General features: G+C 41.6%; 1 protein-coding gene across 1 annotated transcript in view; it reads left to right on the top strand.

Annotated features, from left to right (window-relative positions):
• The first annotated feature begins 497 nt into the window (after positions 1 to 497).
• ELOVL7 (ELOVL fatty acid elongase 7) overlaps positions 498 to 20,184 on the top strand; it is a 31,979-nt gene continuing 12,292 nt past the window's right edge. The window contains exons 1-2 of the mRNA XM_005531840.3: positions 498 to 811; positions 20,010 to 20,098. Of these exons, the coding sequence (XP_005531897.1) occupies positions 20,035 to 20,098 (64 nt within the window). The 5' untranslated portion in view covers positions 498 to 811; positions 20,010 to 20,034. The remainder of the gene's footprint in view (positions 812 to 20,009; positions 20,099 to 20,184) is intronic.

Genomic DNA, 20,184 nt, shown 5'->3' on the forward strand with positions numbered 1-20,184 from the left:
CAACCTGTGCCAGTGTCTTATCACCCTCGCAATGTTGAACTTATTCCTAATACCCGATCTTAACCTATCTTCTTTCAGTTTAAAGCCATTCCCCCTCATCATATCACTTCATGCCCTTGTTAAAAGTCCCTCCCCATCTTTCCTATAGCCCCCTTTAGACACTTAAAAGGTACTATAAAGACCTCCCTGAAGACTTCCCTTCAGGCTGAACAGCCCTAGCTCCATCTGCTTTTGCTTACAGGGGAGATGCTCCAACCCTCTGATCGCCCTTGAGGTCTTCTCTGGACCCGCTCACCAAGGTTCCTAACCCTTAACCCCGACCTCCGTCCGTGAGAGACTTGAGGGGCGCTGACGAGGGCGGAGCGGGGCAATGCGGGGCGGTGCCGGAGCTGTGCCGGGGCGGTGCCGGGGCGGTGCCGGGGGCCGTGCTGGGCGGGCCGGAGCGGTGCCGGGGCGGAGCGGGGCGGGCGGTCCGCCCCCTGCCGCCCCCTCCGCGCCCTCCCGCCGGCCGTGCCGTGCCGTGCAGTGCAGTGCAGTGCCGTGCAGTGCAGTGCAGTGCCGTGCAGTCCCGTGCCGTGCAGTGCAGTGCCGTGCCGTGCCGTGCCGTGCCGTGCCGTGCCGTGCCGTGCCGTGCCGTGCCGTGCAGTGCAGTGCAGTGCCGTGCCGTGCCGAGGCGCAGTTGACGCCCGGCGGTGAGGGAACTGGTGGGGCGCGCTGCTGCCACGTGAGTGGATCCGGCGTGAGCGAGAAACCGGAGCGCGGGGCAGCGCGGTGATCTCGGGAAGAGGAGCCGACAGCGTTCGTCCGCAGGGTCTGTCCCGCGCTGGGGCGTGCAGGGCTGGGCGGGACGGGATGGGTCTCGGGTTGCCTCCTGCCCACCTTCCTTTCAAACTCCGTGGTTGCTCCCGCGTACTCCTTGTCTCTTCCGCAAACCTCTGGCTGTGCTGCGCTGAGATTTTTTCCTCCCCACCTTCGTCTCCCGGCTGCACCTGCATCCCTTGTCCCTCTCCCTGTCTGCACCCTCTGTGCCATACTTCTAGACTCGGGCAGTGCCCTGTGGTGCTTTCTCCTCCAACGCCGCTGAGTGTACTTCACCCCTCAGTGCCTGGCCTGCAAGCTTTCTGTCTGTGCCCTACACCGCACCGTGTCTGTGCCCCTAAACCCTTTGACTGTGTCTGGCACTGAGCAGTACTTGTTCCTCCACACCCTCTGGCTGTGCCCCACACCTCACGGTGCCTGTCTCTCAAGGTCCTCTGGCTATGCCTCACATGAACAGAGCTCACCTTCCTGACATGAAGAACAAGTTACATCGTGGCATGTGCAGGGCCCTACTGCATCAGGGACCTTATTGTTGAAAAACGCTTTTTTCTTCTCACACCTTTTGCTCCCAAAGAGTGGTTCCAGCCATCAAGAAACTGAGGTTTCTTTCTCTTCAAGGGTGAAGGTTGGAGACAGGGAAGAGGTGTGGCCCATGTGCTTAAGATGGTGATATTAAAATGTAGGGCTGGAGGGGTGATGTCTAGCCAGGGGTTGTCTGGCAATCTGGAAGGGTGGCTGTCTGGCTTGCTGCCTTCCTCCTCTTTGGAGATGGGTCAGCTTTGCTGCCATGTGGGGCAGGTCCATCCTTAAGGACTGTCCGCATCGGCAGTGAGGCCAAGAGCCAAGGAGACAGGTCAGTGCCAGCTCTGTCAGTGGGGGTTGATGAGGCTACGTTGGAGCAGCCTCTTAGACTTGTCCTTTGCAACTGTAGATGTCACAGATACTGTTATAAATTTGTAAGTTCGTGGATACTTAATTTGTAAATATGTTTTGAACTGAAATTTTGGTTGGGTCTTGGGTGTTGTTGTCACCAAGACAGAATAGTATGATGCTTGAAAAGTCGTAGTGAGGCTGCAAACCAGCTCTTACTGATTTTTTTTTTCCCCTGCTTGCATAGGAAATCAAGGTATGTTAATTAAAGCCGTTCAGACAAACCAGAAAACTTACAGTCATGTATGGATACTCTCTTCCTTACTTCATTGTAATTCAGTTCTTCCCAGAACTGTGTGTAGGTCTGTACTGAACACTACCATGTGGGAGAAGTTTCAACAAGTTTTTCTGGTTGTTGGGAGCAGCCTGGGAACAGCATGCTGCCCGATTTATTCTGCTGCTCATCACTTGGGGTGCTGCCTGGGATGCACTCAGGCTGCCTTGGGGCTGCCTCAAGTAGAGGTAGGATCACAGTGTACTGACATGGCAGTGTCGACATATCCTGAGAACACTTCCACGAGGAGTGGGAGCACTTGTACTCACATGTGAGCCTGAAGAAAATGTACAAAGACCTAGGATTTGAAAACCTAGAGAAACATAGGCTTAAAGTGAGGCTCTGGAAGAGGTTTCCCAGAGAAGCTGTGGATGTTCCATCTCAGAGGCTGGATGAAGCTCTAAACAACCTGGTCTAGTGAAAGGTGTCCCTGGCCATGGCAGGAGTTTGGAACAAGGTGATCTTTCCAACCCAGGCCATTCTATGATTCTTTGAAATTCTTCCTAGGCAGCAGCTCTGTTGAAAATACGGAGAATAATGTGTATAACATGTAATCTTTCTATTAAGTATTTATTAGTAGAGCAAGACAGGTTCTGGTACAGGAAGCAATATTCATGGAATGTGTTGGGAAAGATGCCACAGCATTAGTCAAGTAACACAAGCCAAATAGGATTTAACTCGTTATGAAGCTCACCAAATACCATGAAATACCTATCAACTAATTGTGTATCAGTAAAAGAACTAACCAGAGACATTTCTGTATTCTGACATGACTTGGTGGCTTTTGCCAAGTGTGTACCCCTTGCCTTCCTGTGCCCTTCCTGGCTTTGTTTCTCTCTGCTGCAATAAAGTGGAAATCTTTTTTTTTCCCCTACTGTGGACTTCTGCTCTTCCTCTTGAAGCTTCTTCTGCCCAGTGTGTCTGGGTTAGTGCTTGTCTTATCTCTTCCTCTGGCCTGTCCATATCTGGTTGCCTAACATACAGATTCCTGGAGGTGTGGGCAGATGCAGAGTGAGGCAGAGGCACAAGCAGTGCATGGGATGGGCATGGAAGGCATGTGTGGGGTGAGGGAAGTGGGAGGATGTCAACTCTGTGCCATGTTCAAGGGCAGGAGGTGGAGGGGAGCCAGGATCCCTTTCTGGATCTTCATTAGCTGCTTATGGAATTATGTTTGTTGTACTCCGGACTTAACTTGGCAGACTTCATGGGGCATCTCTCCCTGCCAGATGACTGCCTCAGCATGGCTGTCAGAGGCTGCTGTCCCGTAATTTTCCTGGTGAAGGCTGGTGTGAGCTCCCTCATCTGCCCCAGCTAAAATAAGACAGTTTAGCTATCAGTTACAGATTTAGACCAACTGTGTTGTTTTGTCTGGAGTGGATCAAGGACAACTTGTAAAATATGGATAGTGGAGCTATAGTATAGAGGCAAATATGAATAGATGGGATGTTGACATCTTCAGTGGCACAGCAGATTTTATACGAATAATGTTGTAGCCCAACACTCATATTTACTTCAGGCTAATGGATATCTGAAACTTTAAGCTGCTTCTCAAAGCCTGGGTAGTTGGAAAAGAAGAAATACTTGTTTCCCTCACTATTCCTCTGCCCCTCACCACAGCTCAAGGGTGCTTGCCCAGGAACCTCACCTGGTACTGAGGCTCAGTGCTGCATGTAAAGGGCAAATGTAGCCTAAATGGTGGAAACTAAACCTTTTACTCCTCAAAAATAGGAGATGATTAGAACAAAATAATTAACAAAACAAGTAGTTGGTTTTGTAAACCTGATTGTACTTTTTTTTAAACAATTCCTTTTAAAGGGTACCTCTAAAGAGGTCTAGAGGGTCATGCAGTAATTTTAGTGCCTGTTGTCACATTTCCAGTTTGCCAAAAGTTTGGCAAAGTTGCCAGTGATGTAGCAGTTAAGAACTTATTCCTATGTGTATGACATTCAGTTGGAATCCAAAAAGTAAAAAGTTAAGTACATGAGTTTACACTGATGAGAGACACCAGAATAACTCAAATGTCTCTTATCTTTACTTGTCTTTTGTTTCAGTGTTTTATGCTGACCATTGATGTGGAAATATTGAATAGTTGGTTGGTTTTGATTTTTTGGTCAGTTTGTTTTTCCTATTTTTGCTGAATTCACAAAGTAAAATGCTTTCAATATGACTGTCAATAGTCTTCTTCTGCATGTGTTTTGTTATTTTTATTCTGTCTGTGTATGATGTCTACACACAGCAATTTATCACTGAAGTTGTTGACTAGAAAACACCTGTAAGTGGTTCGTGACTGGAGTAATGTGAGATGACTACACAGCATAGAGAACCACAGATTTAAGTGTCTTTAAATGTTATCTTGGCTCTTGATGAGAGTCTGAGGAATTTAATTTCAAAATCCTGAGGTAGCACACAAATCTTTTAAAAAACTACTTGTAAAGCCTATCTGGCCCAAAGCAAACTCTGTCTTCCACCTGCAGAGAGGCACAGATGTCGTAAGGAGGACAAATACAGGTGTCAGGAAACTCTTTGAATCATCTTATTTGCTAGGAGCAATGGTACTCAGATTGCCCCTTTTAACTGTGCCAGGGTAAAAGCAACAAACATCAACCCTTATCTCTAATCCCCTTGTGATACATAGGCTGATCTTGCAGTTTCACCAACATTTCTATTATTCCACATGCTTTTCTTTGCATGTGCTTATTGAGTCACTTTTCTTTTGTGCTGGAGTATTTCTTGGTGAAAGCTGGTACTAAGAATCACTGAGGAAACAGTCTGGGTTAAAAAATACCCTTTCTTTTTCTGTGAGGCTTGCTCTCCTGCACTGGGTCTGTTTCCCAATGTATTTTATTATGCAGCCAGAAAAATGGTTGTTCCAGCAGAAGTCAAGGGTGACATAGGAGCAGGTATGAGTAATGGAGAGAGAGGTTGATTAAAATTACATTGCTACTATTAAAAGTGCTCTTATAATTGCAAACTTACCTTGTAAACAGTCAGACTTGCTCTGCTTGAGCAGGCTGTGCTCAAGAGAAACTGCTTGTAGCAGCTTTATGAATTCCTACATGCTGCCTGCTTGTGTTTAATTGTATTGTGAATTCTTTTTAGTTTGGATTATGTTTTATATTGATATGGGCCTTGCATATTGGGCTCTGTGCCTGGAGCCTCTATTCAAAGACTTTTTTTTTTAAAGCAATGCCTCACTGAATGCATGTAAATGTGAGCGTAACTTTGTCTAGTGCACTGCAAAACCCCGTGCAAAGATATAGGATGTACTGTTCAAAAAGCTGCTAAGTTTCAACAGGCATCTCATGGGCTGGAATTCAAGAGAATGCTCCTATCCCAGTGATGGCATTCAGGGTTTATGGCTATGACTGAGATAAAAATATAGCTTACTCTATTCCTTTTATTCTTTGTTTTCTAACAAAAGAAGGGACGACTCTTGCTGGAGTCTGACTCACAAAGATCAGTTTGTTGATATGGAAATAATTTGCATTGTATCATCAGTCCTGAAATGACTTAAAGCAAAGTCACAAAAACCTGATTCAGTGGTTCTCTGTATGCTTTTAGATTACGGGAATGGCTCACATTGGTACTGTGTTCTTCCTTTCAGAAAGTTAGTTGAGATGACACACAGATTTTTCTTTGATTTTGTTTTCACCTGATCTGTTAGGAAGTGAAATGCAAAATTTTTTCTATTGTTTTTCATGAAAAGATACTGGCTGAAGCCTTAAGATTAGCAGGGTTGTTGTTCAGATGTGCTCATTTATTCTGTTAAGTGGATATTGCAGTATTTGTTTACTGTGTGGCATTATGAATAGATGGGGATGGGCATGTGGAAATGTCAGTGGTCAGTTTGGAGAAGTAGTAGCTGGCAACGTTTCCTTTTGTACAGGTGAAAATTACTTGGATTCAGGTATATTGCAAGAGAATAGTATTTTTTACAGTACTTGCATTCTTTACTTCCACAACAATCCCTTTTGTGCTTGTTTAGTTGAAAAAATCTGGATTAAATTTCTTCTTTATAATTTGTAGTCAGAGTTCTAGCTTGTTTTTTCAGTGCTGAAGAAAAAGATTCACTTTTTAGTCTTTAACTGTACAGAAGGGATGTGACAAGCTTAATGAAATTATTATTACTACTATTTTTATTACTTTGGAAGTGCCCTGTCTCCCTTTGTCTCTTGTGAATGAGAATTGTAGGATGTACAGTTGACCAAAGCCAAGAGGATAATGAAGAAAACTCAAATGTTCACTGTCACCTTTGAAATGAAATCTTCCATAAAACTATTTGTAAGGTGCACTTCTCAAAAGCCTTGTTACAATCACTTTCATTATTTCTGCAGTGCTGACAACATAGTTTCTGTAGCACCTGTTGTTCTGTAACAAGTCAGATTGTTGAGGAGTTTGCTTAAGTTTGTTTTGACAAGAAAAAGGAAAAAATGATAGGACAAGGCTGTAAATAGCCTCATGCCATAGCTCTGATGTTCAGGAAGTCCACTCAGTTAACTTTTAACTAGGAACATGCCAGATTTTAGAAAGAGAGGAAGGAATGTAAAATGCAGGTGCCATTAGAATACTCTGTGCTTCTCTCCAACTAGTCCTTAGATTCTGCTTGAAATCATATGGGGTGAAATATTCTCCACCCGAGTTTCAGATTATCCTGAAATTGCTTTTCATAAGCTGAAGTGATCCACTTGCTCAGTTAGGGAAGCTTGTTGCTGAAAGCTTGAAAACAACTTTCTGAGTTTTCTCCACAACTCAGAAAGTTGTGAAGAAATTATTCCTGAACATGGACTGGACTGTGCTGAGTTCTGGTTTGCTCTGGAATTTTTCCCAGTTTTGAAATGAGGTTGCTACTTTATTGTAAAACTGAGCATCTCATATACCACATTTGAACTACATTTAAAAGCACGGAATGGAAAATTGCCTCTGGAGGTGTGGAAACTACACAGTTCTTGCTTTTATCCTGTAGAGACTTTATGCATATTGTTGTAAAGCGTGATATTTCACCCGCTGCTTTCATCCAAGGCGCTGAAGCATCAGACAACACCTGATTGAATCTAGAAAGACTTTTGTGATAAATGAGGGAGTCACTTTTACAGACCATGAAATTATATGACCTTGGTTCATTCTTTGAGATGACTGTAGTGGGAAGAGATCCAGTCTCCCTTTCCAGTCAGTGGGATGGCATCACACTTTTTGGATATGGTCAGCTGGATGAACCTGCACCTGAATAATGTATATATAAAACAAGGAGTGTGTGTGAAAGCAAATGGTTTGGTTTAAATGTGAGCAATAGAGTCTCATTGAAATGAGGCAGAAGAGTAGAAGCAAACCACATTTGATTTCATAATGTTGCTTTAGGTTCAGAAAAGGGGGTGTGGCCTGCTAGTTTTGTGTACTAACTGGAATATTGAACCAGCACACAACACTTTGGTTTGGCTTACAGCTTTGATGAGTTAATTGGTAGAAGACAAGCCCCTTTTTCTTTGGGGACTGATAACTCCGTATAGAGAGTGAACCAAACCCACTGACCTCTTCTGCAAGGCATTGAAACCTTTATGTCAAAAATACTAAGGCTTTTTTGAAATAACTTAAATGCATAGCTATACATAAGTCTAATTTTCTTTTGTATTGGAGACAGTCCAGTTTTCTTCTGTTTTACTGCTGTGGCATGCTGAGTAGACTGTTAGACACTTGTCTGTTTCCAGTATACTGGTGTTTTAAAGGAACATTAGTATTAGGCTGAGTACTCTGCTGCTTGCCAAGCTTCTTCATTGGAGGTATTATTGTCTCCTGTGTTATTCTGATGTTGCACATCTATTGCCTAATGCACTTTGTTGATTGTATCTCTTTTTTTTTTTTTTAAATTTTGGGTTTTTTTAAAGCTATTTATATTTGGCAATCTTTCAGGATCGAAAAGAGGAAAAAAAAGTGCAGTTGCCTTGGCCAGACATAGCTGGTTCATCTCTACATGCTGTCTGGATGAACTGTTGTATTTTAAACTGCAGAGATGTCCTGTGTGGTCCCCAAATGCTTGGAGAGATGGTCAAAAGTACATTTTGTACTTCTGTGTACTATTGTGGTAGTGGAAAATATTGATAGAGGATGAAAAATCCTTGTGACATACCTGTGATTAAACTTGTGCATGATGTGTTGTTTGATTCTGCTTCTCTGTGAAGTTCCCGTTTGGTGTTCTAGGCTGATTTTAAAATACTCTGCTGTTTCAAACTCATCCTGCATAGTGCTGCTTTTTGTGCTGTTCTTGAGCTTCCAGAAAGTGCAAAATAATGAAGACTTTTAGAAATCCCTATTAGCAAAGGAACTAAGGTCTAGATAACTAGATGTGGAACAGAAATATGCCTTTACAGCTGTGTATTTTCATTAATGTATCTTTGCCCATAATATCAACCTCTGTTTTACGTTTTGTTCTGCAAACTCCTGCATATTGGTTTCTTGAAACTTGAACAAAAAATTGATAAATTTTTAAAGTTGGATTTCTGTAACAAGAACTGGTTTAAAAAAATCTTGTTAGATGCTTTTGCTGATCAAGCCAGTTAATGTTCTTAGGTGGTGGGCAGTTTTGCTTTCCTGCAAGCTGTTGCAGTTAGGCTGTCTTCTGTATACTGTTCATGCAACATTGTGTTTCCCGCTCAACATTTTCCTTTAGTCTCCATAGGCCTTTGACTGTTCTGGGTCACTGTGTCTGGATGTTTCCTCACTCTAATACTTATAGGCAACCATGAATATTCCATCCTTCTGTTTGTTGAGTTCCGACCTCCAAGTCTGTCGCAAGAACCATTTGAAAGTTCGGCACTTCCATAGTCCTTAGAAGGGTATCTGCATAGCAAGTGGAAAAGAGTATTTTTGGAACTGCCACTAGCACTGTGTGAAAGCAAAGGTGCTCCCATTCTTGTGTTCACCCCATGTGCCCAAGCTGTCAAACTGGATCTACCTCCAATGGGTGAGTCATCTCAAAAGGAAAAGGTACCGGGGAAAGTTATCAGGCAAGTAAGCAACATGCAGGATGGCTTGAGTGGTACCCAAAAGCTTACTCAAATTTTGAGCAGAATCAAATGGGGGTTTATAATGTACTAAATTCCGTGCATTCATCTCTGGATTCAACATATAAGCACAATGTAAGTGGCTTTGACTTCAGGATGAGCCTGTGGGGTCATTTCCTCCAGTTATCCCTAAATTTAAGATGCCTCTTTGGCGTTCATTTCCGTATTTCCATTCTCAACCTATTTGGGATTCCTCAACTGAGTATGGAGTATAATAGAAACATCTGACCTTTCCATTTCTGAAACTGTATTTCACTTTTTCCCTTCTGCAGTAACTTTGATCAGGTGCAAGCTAATTACTTATCGATTTTTTTTTTTTTTAAGTGAAGATCTTCTTTGGGATGCAGAAATAAAAAATGGAGTGCCAGGAGAAATTTGCTTTACTGCTGTATTTAGTTGTGCTGACTGAGAGGCCTGAGTATCTAAACAATGGTATAATGTGCCTTCGTGGGTTGCCCGATGCTAATACTCATGAGTGTGTTTCATAGTGATTAACCAAACCTTTCATCATGCTGAAGAATGTTAATTTAAACAACAACAACTTAAGTTCTGTATACCTCCCTGCATATCCCTCAGTGATTTGAAACTTCCAGCTGCAGCTGTATAAATTGCTAGCTCTGGACTGGAAAGATTTAGGATGTGGCAGTGCAGTTGCTTCCTGGAGTGTTCAAAAAAGTACATGCGCCAAGACTGAACTTGGGAGCAGCAGCTTTTTTAATGATCCTGTCAGCATGCTTTCTTGGGTAGGAGTGTTCTGAAACTTTAGTTTAAAAAGTACTTAGCATGTTTCCTTTAAAGTGGCTTTTGTCACCCTAAAGTTCTGCCATCACCTGTGTCACACGGTGCTGCTGCTGCTGCCCGTGTCACACTTCCCAAAGGTCACGTTGCGCTCTGCGGGTCACTGCCAAAGGTGCCAGCACAGCTGGTTCCTGCTCTCTTGGAAGAGCCTCCCAGGGAGGGTGCAGTTGCTGATGTTTACAGTGCTCAGCAGCATGTCCACTATGCTGCATGGTGGCTTAAAAAGAGGGGGGAGGGGAGGGAGGGTGTCAGTTCTAGGTCAGCTGCCTTTAAAATTTATGCCTGCCTACTGCAATGCAAGCAAAACAGGAGCAGAAGGAATGCATTATTTTGCTGCCTAGGATATCTGCCCAGGACCCAGAGGGTGGGTAGATTGAGCAAGTGCAAGGCAGTGGGAAACAATGGTAAAGCAAATTAGCTCATGTCAGCATGGGAGAGTGGTGTGGGAGCAGTTGAACTATTGTAAATTGCTGTTAGAGGGTGAACAAAATAGTATGTTGCAACTCTGCACGGGTGTTATCAGTGTTACTACTTACTAATATCCTGAATCCAGCAAGGTTAGAGCTGGTGCAATAAAAATTCCATAAAATGGCATTGATTTTGCAATGTTGTTTTGCCATGGCAACTACAGTGACAAGAGCTGAGTGTATGCTGTACACAAGATGTAACTGGAAAAACACCTCCTCCTTTAATAATTATGAGTATTTTTCACTTCAGTTGCTTACCTGTTTCTTAAGGTGAATATTGTGTTCTTAAGGTAATTATTTACATTTTTTCCCATCTCCTCTTCCTATAAAATTCCTTCCTGATGTATTTTTGTGTTTCAAAGACAGCCCCACGTACCTGTCTTTGTCCATCACAGGTGAAAATTATGGTCTCATTTTTTTTCCTAGTGCTGAATAGCAACATTGCCATTGATTACTTGGTTATGACATGTCTTTGGAAATAAAAAGGCTTGTCTGCTTTTTTTCCATTGGCATTGGCTATGTTAGCAAGTCCTATGCTGTGCAACAAGTCCTGTTCCCTTTAATTTTAAGGTGTCTTTTCTGGAAGCTGAAGTCTAGCTCTGCTTTTCTGTTTCTGTTTAGCTTCCATGGAGTCACCCCCACTGTGACTATTTAATGACAATTTCTGTTTTGTTCTACTGAGAGGTGGGTAAACACAAACCAAGACCTTGGTAGCAAACTGCTTCTACTGTGATTAATTCAATGTATGAGAGCCTTATATTCAGTTAACACATATGCACTAACTCTTAACTGTGAATTAGGATAGATGATGTGGTGGGGCTAACTCAGTGACTCAGCTTGCTGCTAAAGGAAGGGGACAGCCTCAGACACGAGGTGTTTTTGATCTGTTTCATTCAAAGTATTTAGCTGGCACTTGCACTCCCTCTCTTTAGAGCTTACCTATAAACTGAATATTAAAAATATGCTTCCTGGGCAGCTTAAAAACCCAGTCTGTGTTATCTTTTGCAGTGCAGGTAAATATCAGTCCATACCCCTCTAGTTCAGTACAGAGCTCTATATTCTGTTTTGTTTGGTTACTAAAGATGTGTATATACTTTAGAAACAGTACAGCTGTAAATAATTCGTACATATCCTTATCAGAACTGTGCCTACCATAGCTGTTTGTAGAGGTAAAGCAAACAGAATGGGTAAAAGCTCTGTGTGTTACGAAGATGTTGCCTTTTAGATGAAGGAGCAGGGAGCACAGGGGGTATGAGTTAGCATGATTGTGCAGCACAGCTGAAAATACTAGATTGTGTTACTGCTTTCTAGCCCTTGGTTCCTGTTTTGGTGAAAGTCTGCTTAAAGTGACCTAAAGCTTTGTTGATCTGGTCTTTAAAGAAAATCTGAAATGCTGCTTTCCTAGCTGCACAATAAGGCGAGGGAAAAAAGTAGAGTCTAAATCCTTTGGGGAAGGAGGATATTAACCTGGGCCAGATATAGTGTAGTTACTAAATGAATGCATTACCAAGGGCCTTTGATAAGGGTAATGATATACCATTATCTAATGGAAGTGAGGTTGTTATTTTGACTTCTAAGTGAAAGTTGTCGTGCTGTGTGTGCACCACAGGAGTCACTGTGTATGCAGGTCTAGGTGACACTGTGAGCTGGTGTCACTGAGCTGGGATCAAACTCAAAAGAGCCAAGTGTGAGTTGTGCACTGGGGCACCAAGGAAAAGAGCTGCTGTTATAAGCAGCTGTTCTAAGTGTGAAGAGCCACTCACTGCAGCAGAGTAGGTAGGTGAGACTAGTTGGCTGATGGGTGGCTGACACTTAAATGCTCAATAAAGAGCTTTTGTTAAAGGCAGGGGAGCACTGAAAACAAGTTAAAATCTTAGGAACTTTTCCTCTGCTAATGCTTTTAGTTTTCTTTAAAACACTGGAAGTGTGGGAAGAGAAAATTGGTGAAGATACACCGGTGTCTGTGGTGCTCAATTCCTAAGTGAGACTGAGAACTTTTACAGGGATGCACCCAGATTCTCATACTTGATTTATACTGATAACTGGATTCAGACTTGTAAAGAAACTTCCTTCCAGGCTATGGTTGCAAGAACTATTTAGACTTGATAAGTCTTTCTATGTGATGCAGATTAGTCCTAGCACATGCATTCCTGCAACCTCCGGTGATATATTTAAGATATTTAGGATACTGGTGATGACAGGTCTTTTCCTGCCTTACTATAGCACAGAGTAATTTTTGTGGCTTCATATCTCATCTTGTAGAGTGTCTGTGGTGGACAAAGTGATGACTTTTTGAGGTGGAGTATTCCTGACTAGGGATCTAGGACAGGATTGTCTATGAGTAGGTGGGACTGGATGAACGATGTGGCCTCCCTACATGACTTCATTATCAGTTTAAAGGGATCCATGACAGGGCTGTTATTCCCACTTTTCTCCCTGTGGCATTTTCAGTTTGTGCGTTTTAATGTTTCCTTTGCACAAGCCAGTTCAGCCTTTCAAGTCTGAGTTAACTGAGAAAAAAACAATTTCTTTTATTTCTCAAAGCCTAAGCTTTCATCTGGATTGGTGAATTGCTGTGGCTTATCCTGCAGCTGCCTGGAGCAGACCCACTGGCAGTGATGCTGTGGCACTGGACCGCACAGGGAGCCTTCCTCATTCAGACACTGGTGATTTGTTCAGTGTATGTGATCCAGGAGAGTGCCCATGTAATTCTGTCTGGGAGATGAGTACAAAGCAGGGCTGTACTCCTGAAATTGTTCTCATAAGAAGGGGATTTTCCATGCCTGTTGTTACTGTTCAACTTTGCTGTGAAGTCTTCGGTATCTGTTCTTTTAACAATTTATAAAGAGGTGTGGAAGCCATTACAAACTGGTCTTTATTTTGCACAGCAGCAGAGTGGGAATTCCATTAGACAGGCAGAAAACCAGTGTGAAGTGTGGTTGAAATTAAACCATGTTTTCACTAGTTCTGCTGCTTAGAGTACTTTAGTCACATAGGTGAAAAACAGATTTAATGCTAGTTTAAAAAGCAAAGGATTAAATAAAGAGGTACTATGTTAAAAATTCAGTAAGGGCAACTACACAAGATAAGCATTAGATATCTTATTGAATAGTTCCAGTGAGGAGTTTTATAAGTACATGTTCTAATAAAGTTTCCAAGTCTCATTAATCTGTTTCTAAGATGTCCACTGTCATCTAGCAGGGGCAGTGTTTATAAGCAATATTATCAAAAAGGAAAAAGCCATCTAATTTTAAGTAGGATGTAGCAAACTGGCATGTAAGATGAATCTCTCAAAACGTGGGCTGGATGGTTGAGAGAAGGCATAAAAATGGAAAAGGTGACAAACTTCTCTCAGCAAAATCCATAACAACAGGTGACACCCAGCTAAAGTTTAAAACTTTGTTGCAGAATATGGGTGAGTAATCTGTGTAATATAAGAGGCAGTTTGTAGATGCTTGCCATGTGACATAAGGGAGTAATGTAGTTAAAATAACTGCAATTATGTAAGACACAGCCTTGGGAAATAGGAAGGGCAGAGCTGGTATTTCCCAGGTAAATCTTAAGATACCATCTGTGAAACGTCCTAATTTAATTACCTTATGAACTTCAAGAGCAGAATTAACAACAGTATACAAAGTGATTCTGAAACATGAAAGTTTCATAATTGTGCCTGAATATGTAAGCCAGTATTACTGCCATTTCTTAAGCTATAATTTTGAAATCAGAACCTGCATGGGTCAATGCTTTCTGTAGGCTCTCCCCCTCTTCCCATGGGGTCTACAGAGTGGATGATCCTCCAGTCGTCACCGTCTTACCTGGCTAGGTGTGATACCAGAAACTTTGCTTTTGGGACCAATCCTGGGTGGAAATTTGAGCACTGAATTCTGCACTAGGTTGTCATAATCTCCAGACATTTTCTAAAGGATCACTATAAAATTATCTTGTTAGTCTTTTTAATAATAAGCTTTTTTCTCTCATGTAAATTTTCAGTGTTAAGTGTTTTGAGTTCACAGTGAATTGAAAATTGTTTCTCAGTGACAGAGCTTACATTAGATTGTTTAATTCTTTTTTTTTTTTTATTGTGAAGTTCTTTTGTGTGCTTATTTTGTTTAGTAGCCATTAACATAAAATCAATTGTTTTAAAATTACAATTTAAAAACAAATCTTGATATCTGTTTTATTATTTAAAAACTATGTAGGAATAAATGAGCATAAAGAATGGCAAATATCTTTCATATGGGTTAAACAAAGGAATGTGAGAAACTTCTTGTCCTCATTTAAAAATTAGGAATATTTGAGGCATACCAGTAATTCCCATTACAAAAATCACTAATAGTTTTGTGAGCTAAGTGGAGCACTTCCAACAGCTTGTTTCCTTACCACTTCTCATCATCAGGCATTCTTATATGGTGTGCTGTAGTATTTGTGGCATTTTTGTTGGTGTAAACAATCTTATCTGCCCTTGCCTCTCCAGTAAAGGTAATGGTCCAACTTGGAACTGGTTCTGCCAAGCTGTATGCCTTAGCTGAGCTGCAGTTTTCTGGGCTCTTCCAGGCGTCTGCTGAGCTGCAGGCAACCAGAGAACAGCAGATTACTTTGCTCTTTAAAACAAACCCTTTTTTCCTTTGCCTCACTTACATTTCCTTTTTTTTATAGTGGTGGAGACACATTTGTTTAAAGATGTCTTCAGAAATTATGCCACTACACTGACTTGGAGCTGGGTGGACAGTATTATTACCATTGACAAAAAGAAAAGTAGTGCTTATTTCTTTTGAGCTGAATATCTGCATACATTTTTGAGGTGGTTTTGACACTTGCTTTCCAATTGCATGTGTTTGAGAGGACTGCCTCTTATTTAGAACATTTCAAGCTGGGCAGATCACTTATATGACTGCGTTTTTGAGTTTATGTAAAGTGTTTACAATGTATCATTTAAAATAACCCAATTTTGAAAATGAGTCTGCTAGTATTACCTAATTTGAGAGAGTTTGCTCCAGACTGGACAATCTATTGTGCATTTTAATGGAATTTTTAAATTTTGATATGAGCAGAAAGGGGAAGATTGGAAATAAAAGTGCTGATGTACTGATTCTGTAAGTACACTAGCAGGTAGGCAAACCAAATGTATGTTTTCCTGACTGGACTATGCCTACACAAATGCATAATGGGCAGATGAGTTTATAGTATGAAGAACTATAACCATGTATTTAACAAATGGCCTTCTCTGGCCCCACATCTTTGATCCTTCAGGTGAACTCTTTCCAGCCTCACATTTAGAGGATAATTTCTGTAGCCTACAGAACTGCCAAACATTTTGGAAGATTGCATTATGGTCAAAGCATTATCAATTTACTTCTTACCAACACAGTTGTACTATAAAAAAACAGTCTTTCAAAAATGGTTTGGTTTTCTTTGATGATGCACAAGCTAGTTGTTTATCTTGTGTGTAGGCATGTGGTTTCCTTTTTATTTTTTTCATTCTTCTATTAAAAAAAAAGCAGGCCTTGATCATATTATTTTCCAGTGTATATGAATGTGTGTGAACTAAGTCTAACAAGGTAAGGCAAAATATTTTCCATGCTGTCATTAACTCTCCTTTTGTAGATGGTTAACAAAAAAGTTATCCTAACATTAATGTAAACTATTGTTAACAGAAGTGGATTTATGAAGGAAAACTGGGTAGCTAGCTAAGAAAATAGGTAGAATTGTAAAGCACATTGAAAGTGAAACAGTAATGTCATACATGAAAGTTGGTTTTAAAGAAACCTTTTAACTGTAGGAAAGTTCTGAACAGCACTGTCTTTCTTGCAGACATTATTTCTTAAAGTAAATGGAGTAAATGTATTTTGCTTACCTATAGATTCAGATTAATTGATCAGTCACTATTAAGTGGTGAGGCTGGGGCTGCTTTCTGAGTAAATCCTTCTCTCAAGTTACTGAACACCAGACTTCCTGAACTCCAGAAACTTTCAGAAGCTTTGTCACTGTGGTGGAGTTTTATTTTGCTTGATTATGAACAGAAAAGAAATCTTGGAGGCTGAGAGCCTGTGCTGTCTAAACTTTTGAGGACTGTTTTAAACGAAGAGGAGCTGTGAGTGCTGGTGTCAGGAGAGGCAGGATAAATCTCTCACCATCAGTGTGGCAAGGGCCACTTTCCCTATTTTCATCATCTGCATTTCTACTACAACTAGAAGAAATTGATTAGAAATAGTCCAATTCCAGGTAAAAGTCTTGCATTTGGCCTCAATGCCTAGTGGCTATTTAAATGCTGACAGCATGTTTGTCTGACTTCTGATACAAAAATTGAAGTGAAGTTGAGAAGTCAAGTGGGTAGATGTTAAGAACTGTCTGTTTGTGAGTTTGCAGTTGAATGACAACTGTAAGAGGGTGTAACAGCCAACACCCCAAACCCATGGGAGAGCGTTGACCCTGTCTGGGTGCCAGATGCCTACCAAATCTTCTCTCTCCCCTTCACAGCTGAACAGGGGAGAGAAAATACAACTAAGGATTCGTGGGTTAAGATAAGGAGTGGGAAAGATCACTCGCCAAATACCATCACAGGCAAAACAGACTTGAATTAAAGGTAATATTTGAATTTATTACTAATTAAATCACAGCATGATAATGAGAAGTAAAATGAGACCTTAAAACACCTTCCCCTCCACCCTTCCCTCCTCAGCTCTGCCTCCTCCCCTCAGAGCAGTGTGGAGAGATGGGGAATGGGGGTTGTAGTCAGTTCATCACATGTTCCTGCTGCTCAGGTAGAGGAGTCCTTCCCCTGCTCCAGCGTGCGGTCTCCCTTACGGGAGACAGCTCTCCAAACTTCTCCAATGTGAGTCCACCCCATAAGCAACAGTTCTGCATGAACTGCTGCAGTGTGGGTCACTCTTCCATGGGGTGCATCCTTCAGCCACAGCCTGCTCCAGTGTGAGTCCCCCTCAGGGCCACAAGTCCTGCCAGGACCCTGCTCCAGCACGGGCCTCCCATGGGTTCACAGCCCTCTCTCAGGCATCACCTGCTGTGGCCGGGGTCTTCTCCAGGGGCTGCAGGTGGATTTCTGCATCCCCAGGGACCTCCAGGGTCTCTGCAGGGCCACAGCTGCCTCACCATGGTCTGCACCACGGGCTGCACGGGAACCTCAGCTCTGGTGCCTGGGGCACCTCCTGCTCCCCCTTCTGCACTGCCCTGGGTGTCAGCCGGGCTGTTCCTCTCACATGCTGTCACCCTGCTCTTCTCTGATGGCAATTTCAACTGCACAAATGCTGGGTATTTTTTCTTCTTCTTCCATCTGTTGTCACAGAGGCATTACAACCATTTCTAATTGGCCCAGCCTTAGCCAGTGGCACATTCATCTTTGTAGCCACCAGAGACTGGCTCTGCTGGACACTGAGGAAGCTTCTCACAGCCTCTTGCATAAGCCACCCTGCAGCTCTCCCACTACCAAAGCTTGGCTATGCAAACAGAATACACGGATATTAAATGGAAACTGATTTAGTGCCAGAATCTACACTAAGTTTTCTGTATTTTTAAGAGCATGCTTTGAAGCAGATTTCTTGTTTAACTTTAGTCTTGGTCAGCATATTGAGCTAGCCAGTCTGAGTTCCAGTAATGTCAGGGTGGGAAAACTGAGTGGCAGTGAAATCAAGTAAGCTACTTTTCTTACCAAAGAGCTAGTTAAATATAATATGATTAATTGTACTCAGTGAATATATTTGTTGAAAAATTGAGCCATACTCTGCACAAGGTTTCTGTGGGCTTTGGTAGAGTTCTGTTATAACCACTGCATGAAGTACTTTCAGTTTTCCATGCCTTTTCTCTTGACAGGATGTTCTCATGTGTCTGAAACTAAAAGAATACTGGATTAAAAGAATAATTTACTGTAATCGGTCTAACAATTTAATACAATAATTACTTATAAAGTGAACACTTTTAATGGTTCCTTCCCAGTACCAGTTATGGCTGAATTGCTTGGCTGTCACAGTTGAGCACTCTGAAGTACCTGGTGTTCAGGACAGGGATGGATTTACTTACGTTTGATATCGTCCATAGTTGGCTTATGGAGCAAGGTGACAATAATATTTATAGTTTGCATCTAACCATAAAATCCTTTCTCTCATGTGATTGCAAGTGCAAAACGCAATAGTGCTCCTCATGTTTCCATTAGTAAAGAAAGAGGATGCCCCCTATTTCTTGTTTTGTCAGCACCTTTATCAGCACAGTGTGCTGAATCAAGTATTGTAGTATGAATGCAGGGTGCATGAAAATGGTCATCGTGAAGGCAATGACATTGCATAGGGAAATGCTGATGCTGAAGGATGATATTTCTAGAAAATGTGAACTTAAAAGAGACTTGCAGAGGGAATATTTTCCAAACATGAAATTGATGGTGGTTTCAGATATTTGGAGATACAGGACAGAAGTGCAACCAGGGAAACAAGTGGGCAGCAAAATGAGAATGGAGATGAGGTAGATCATATGAACTCTAATGGAGGCAGGCTTGTCTGTGTTGCATGTTGCAGTGAAGGGTAAGTGTAGTGGCTAAAAATTCCTGCAAAATGGCAGTGAACAGGATGTACTTGTAGCAGTGGAAATAAGTCTGGACTGTTAAGGTGAAGATAAATGAGAAGATGATAGTGGGGAAATCTCAGGAGAGAGATGCGTTACCATCATGAGGGAAGAACTGGCTCTCTCAAGCTGCACCTGGCTTAGCCTAGAGGAGATGCAGAAGGGCTGCTAGCCTGGTTATCAAGATGTGCTACAGCCTGAAATAACAAATAAATACTACTAGTAAAGGTGAATACAATGTGAAAGTTGCACTGGGGTATTAAGAGAATTCATATGGTAAAACGAGACACTGAATGGGTAGGGGAAAAACACCATCAAATGTGCTGGGATTTTTAAAAGGTATTTTCTAGGAGAAACAAGGCAAGGGAAGGGCTGATGAGTGCTTGATTGTGGAGCAAAAATCAGTATTAATATAAGCATACTTTTCTGAAAAGTTTTACATAAGTAGGATATATTGCAATCAAAGTGGACGTGCTGGATAATTTTTTTGGGTTAATGGTACTGCTGTTGGAACTATGACATTCCATGATTCTGGTGTGGAAACAGTTGACTCATCAGAGTGGGATTTGCATACTAATTATAACATGGCTAATTATTGTATTTAAAAGGAGTATGCTGACATATTGGTACCTTTTCTCCTTCCCACATAACTCAGAAATACTTCTTATTTACAAAGCTTTTTTTCAATAATAAATGTTGCAAAGCTGAACTTCCTCATTTATCAGTAGGTTGGACTTTAAGTGGAGATGGTGATAAAAAATAATTTAAGCATTTGTTGTTTATTCATATTTACCTCTTAACTGTAATGGTTAACCACAGCACAGTTTCTTGAGATTAGACTTTATGACATGGAAGCACCTGGTTTGTACATAGAGATTGCAAAATCATATTGTTGTGCATAATAGCGCTGTTATAAATTAGACCCAAGGATAGTGGGATGTGGCCAGCTAATACTTCCTGATCTCTATTTCACATATGGTGTTCTGTCAGCCTTTTCTCTTTTTTTACAACTCTGTTTCCTGAAAATATTTTCTAAAAAACTTTATTAATCTTTCTTTATTGACAAAAATCCGTATTTCTGTTTTGGTTTGTTTTCTGCAGGCAGCATCATAAAAGTCAAGTGAAAATGGCCTTTAGCAATCTGACATCAAAGGCTATACTACTGTATGATGAATGGATTAAAGATGCCGGTGAGTCATTTAAATCTAAAACTTACTAACTCCCAATAATTTTGAATAGCAATGTGTAGCTATGCTAGGTGTGCTGTTTATCAGCT

This window comes from Pseudopodoces humilis, chromosome 4 (assembly GCF_049639895.1).
Source record: "Pseudopodoces humilis isolate 2021_Gansu_Grassland_sample_001 chromosome 4, ASM4963989v1, whole genome shotgun sequence".
Taxonomy (NCBI): Eukaryota; Metazoa; Chordata; class Aves; order Passeriformes; family Paridae; genus Pseudopodoces; species Pseudopodoces humilis.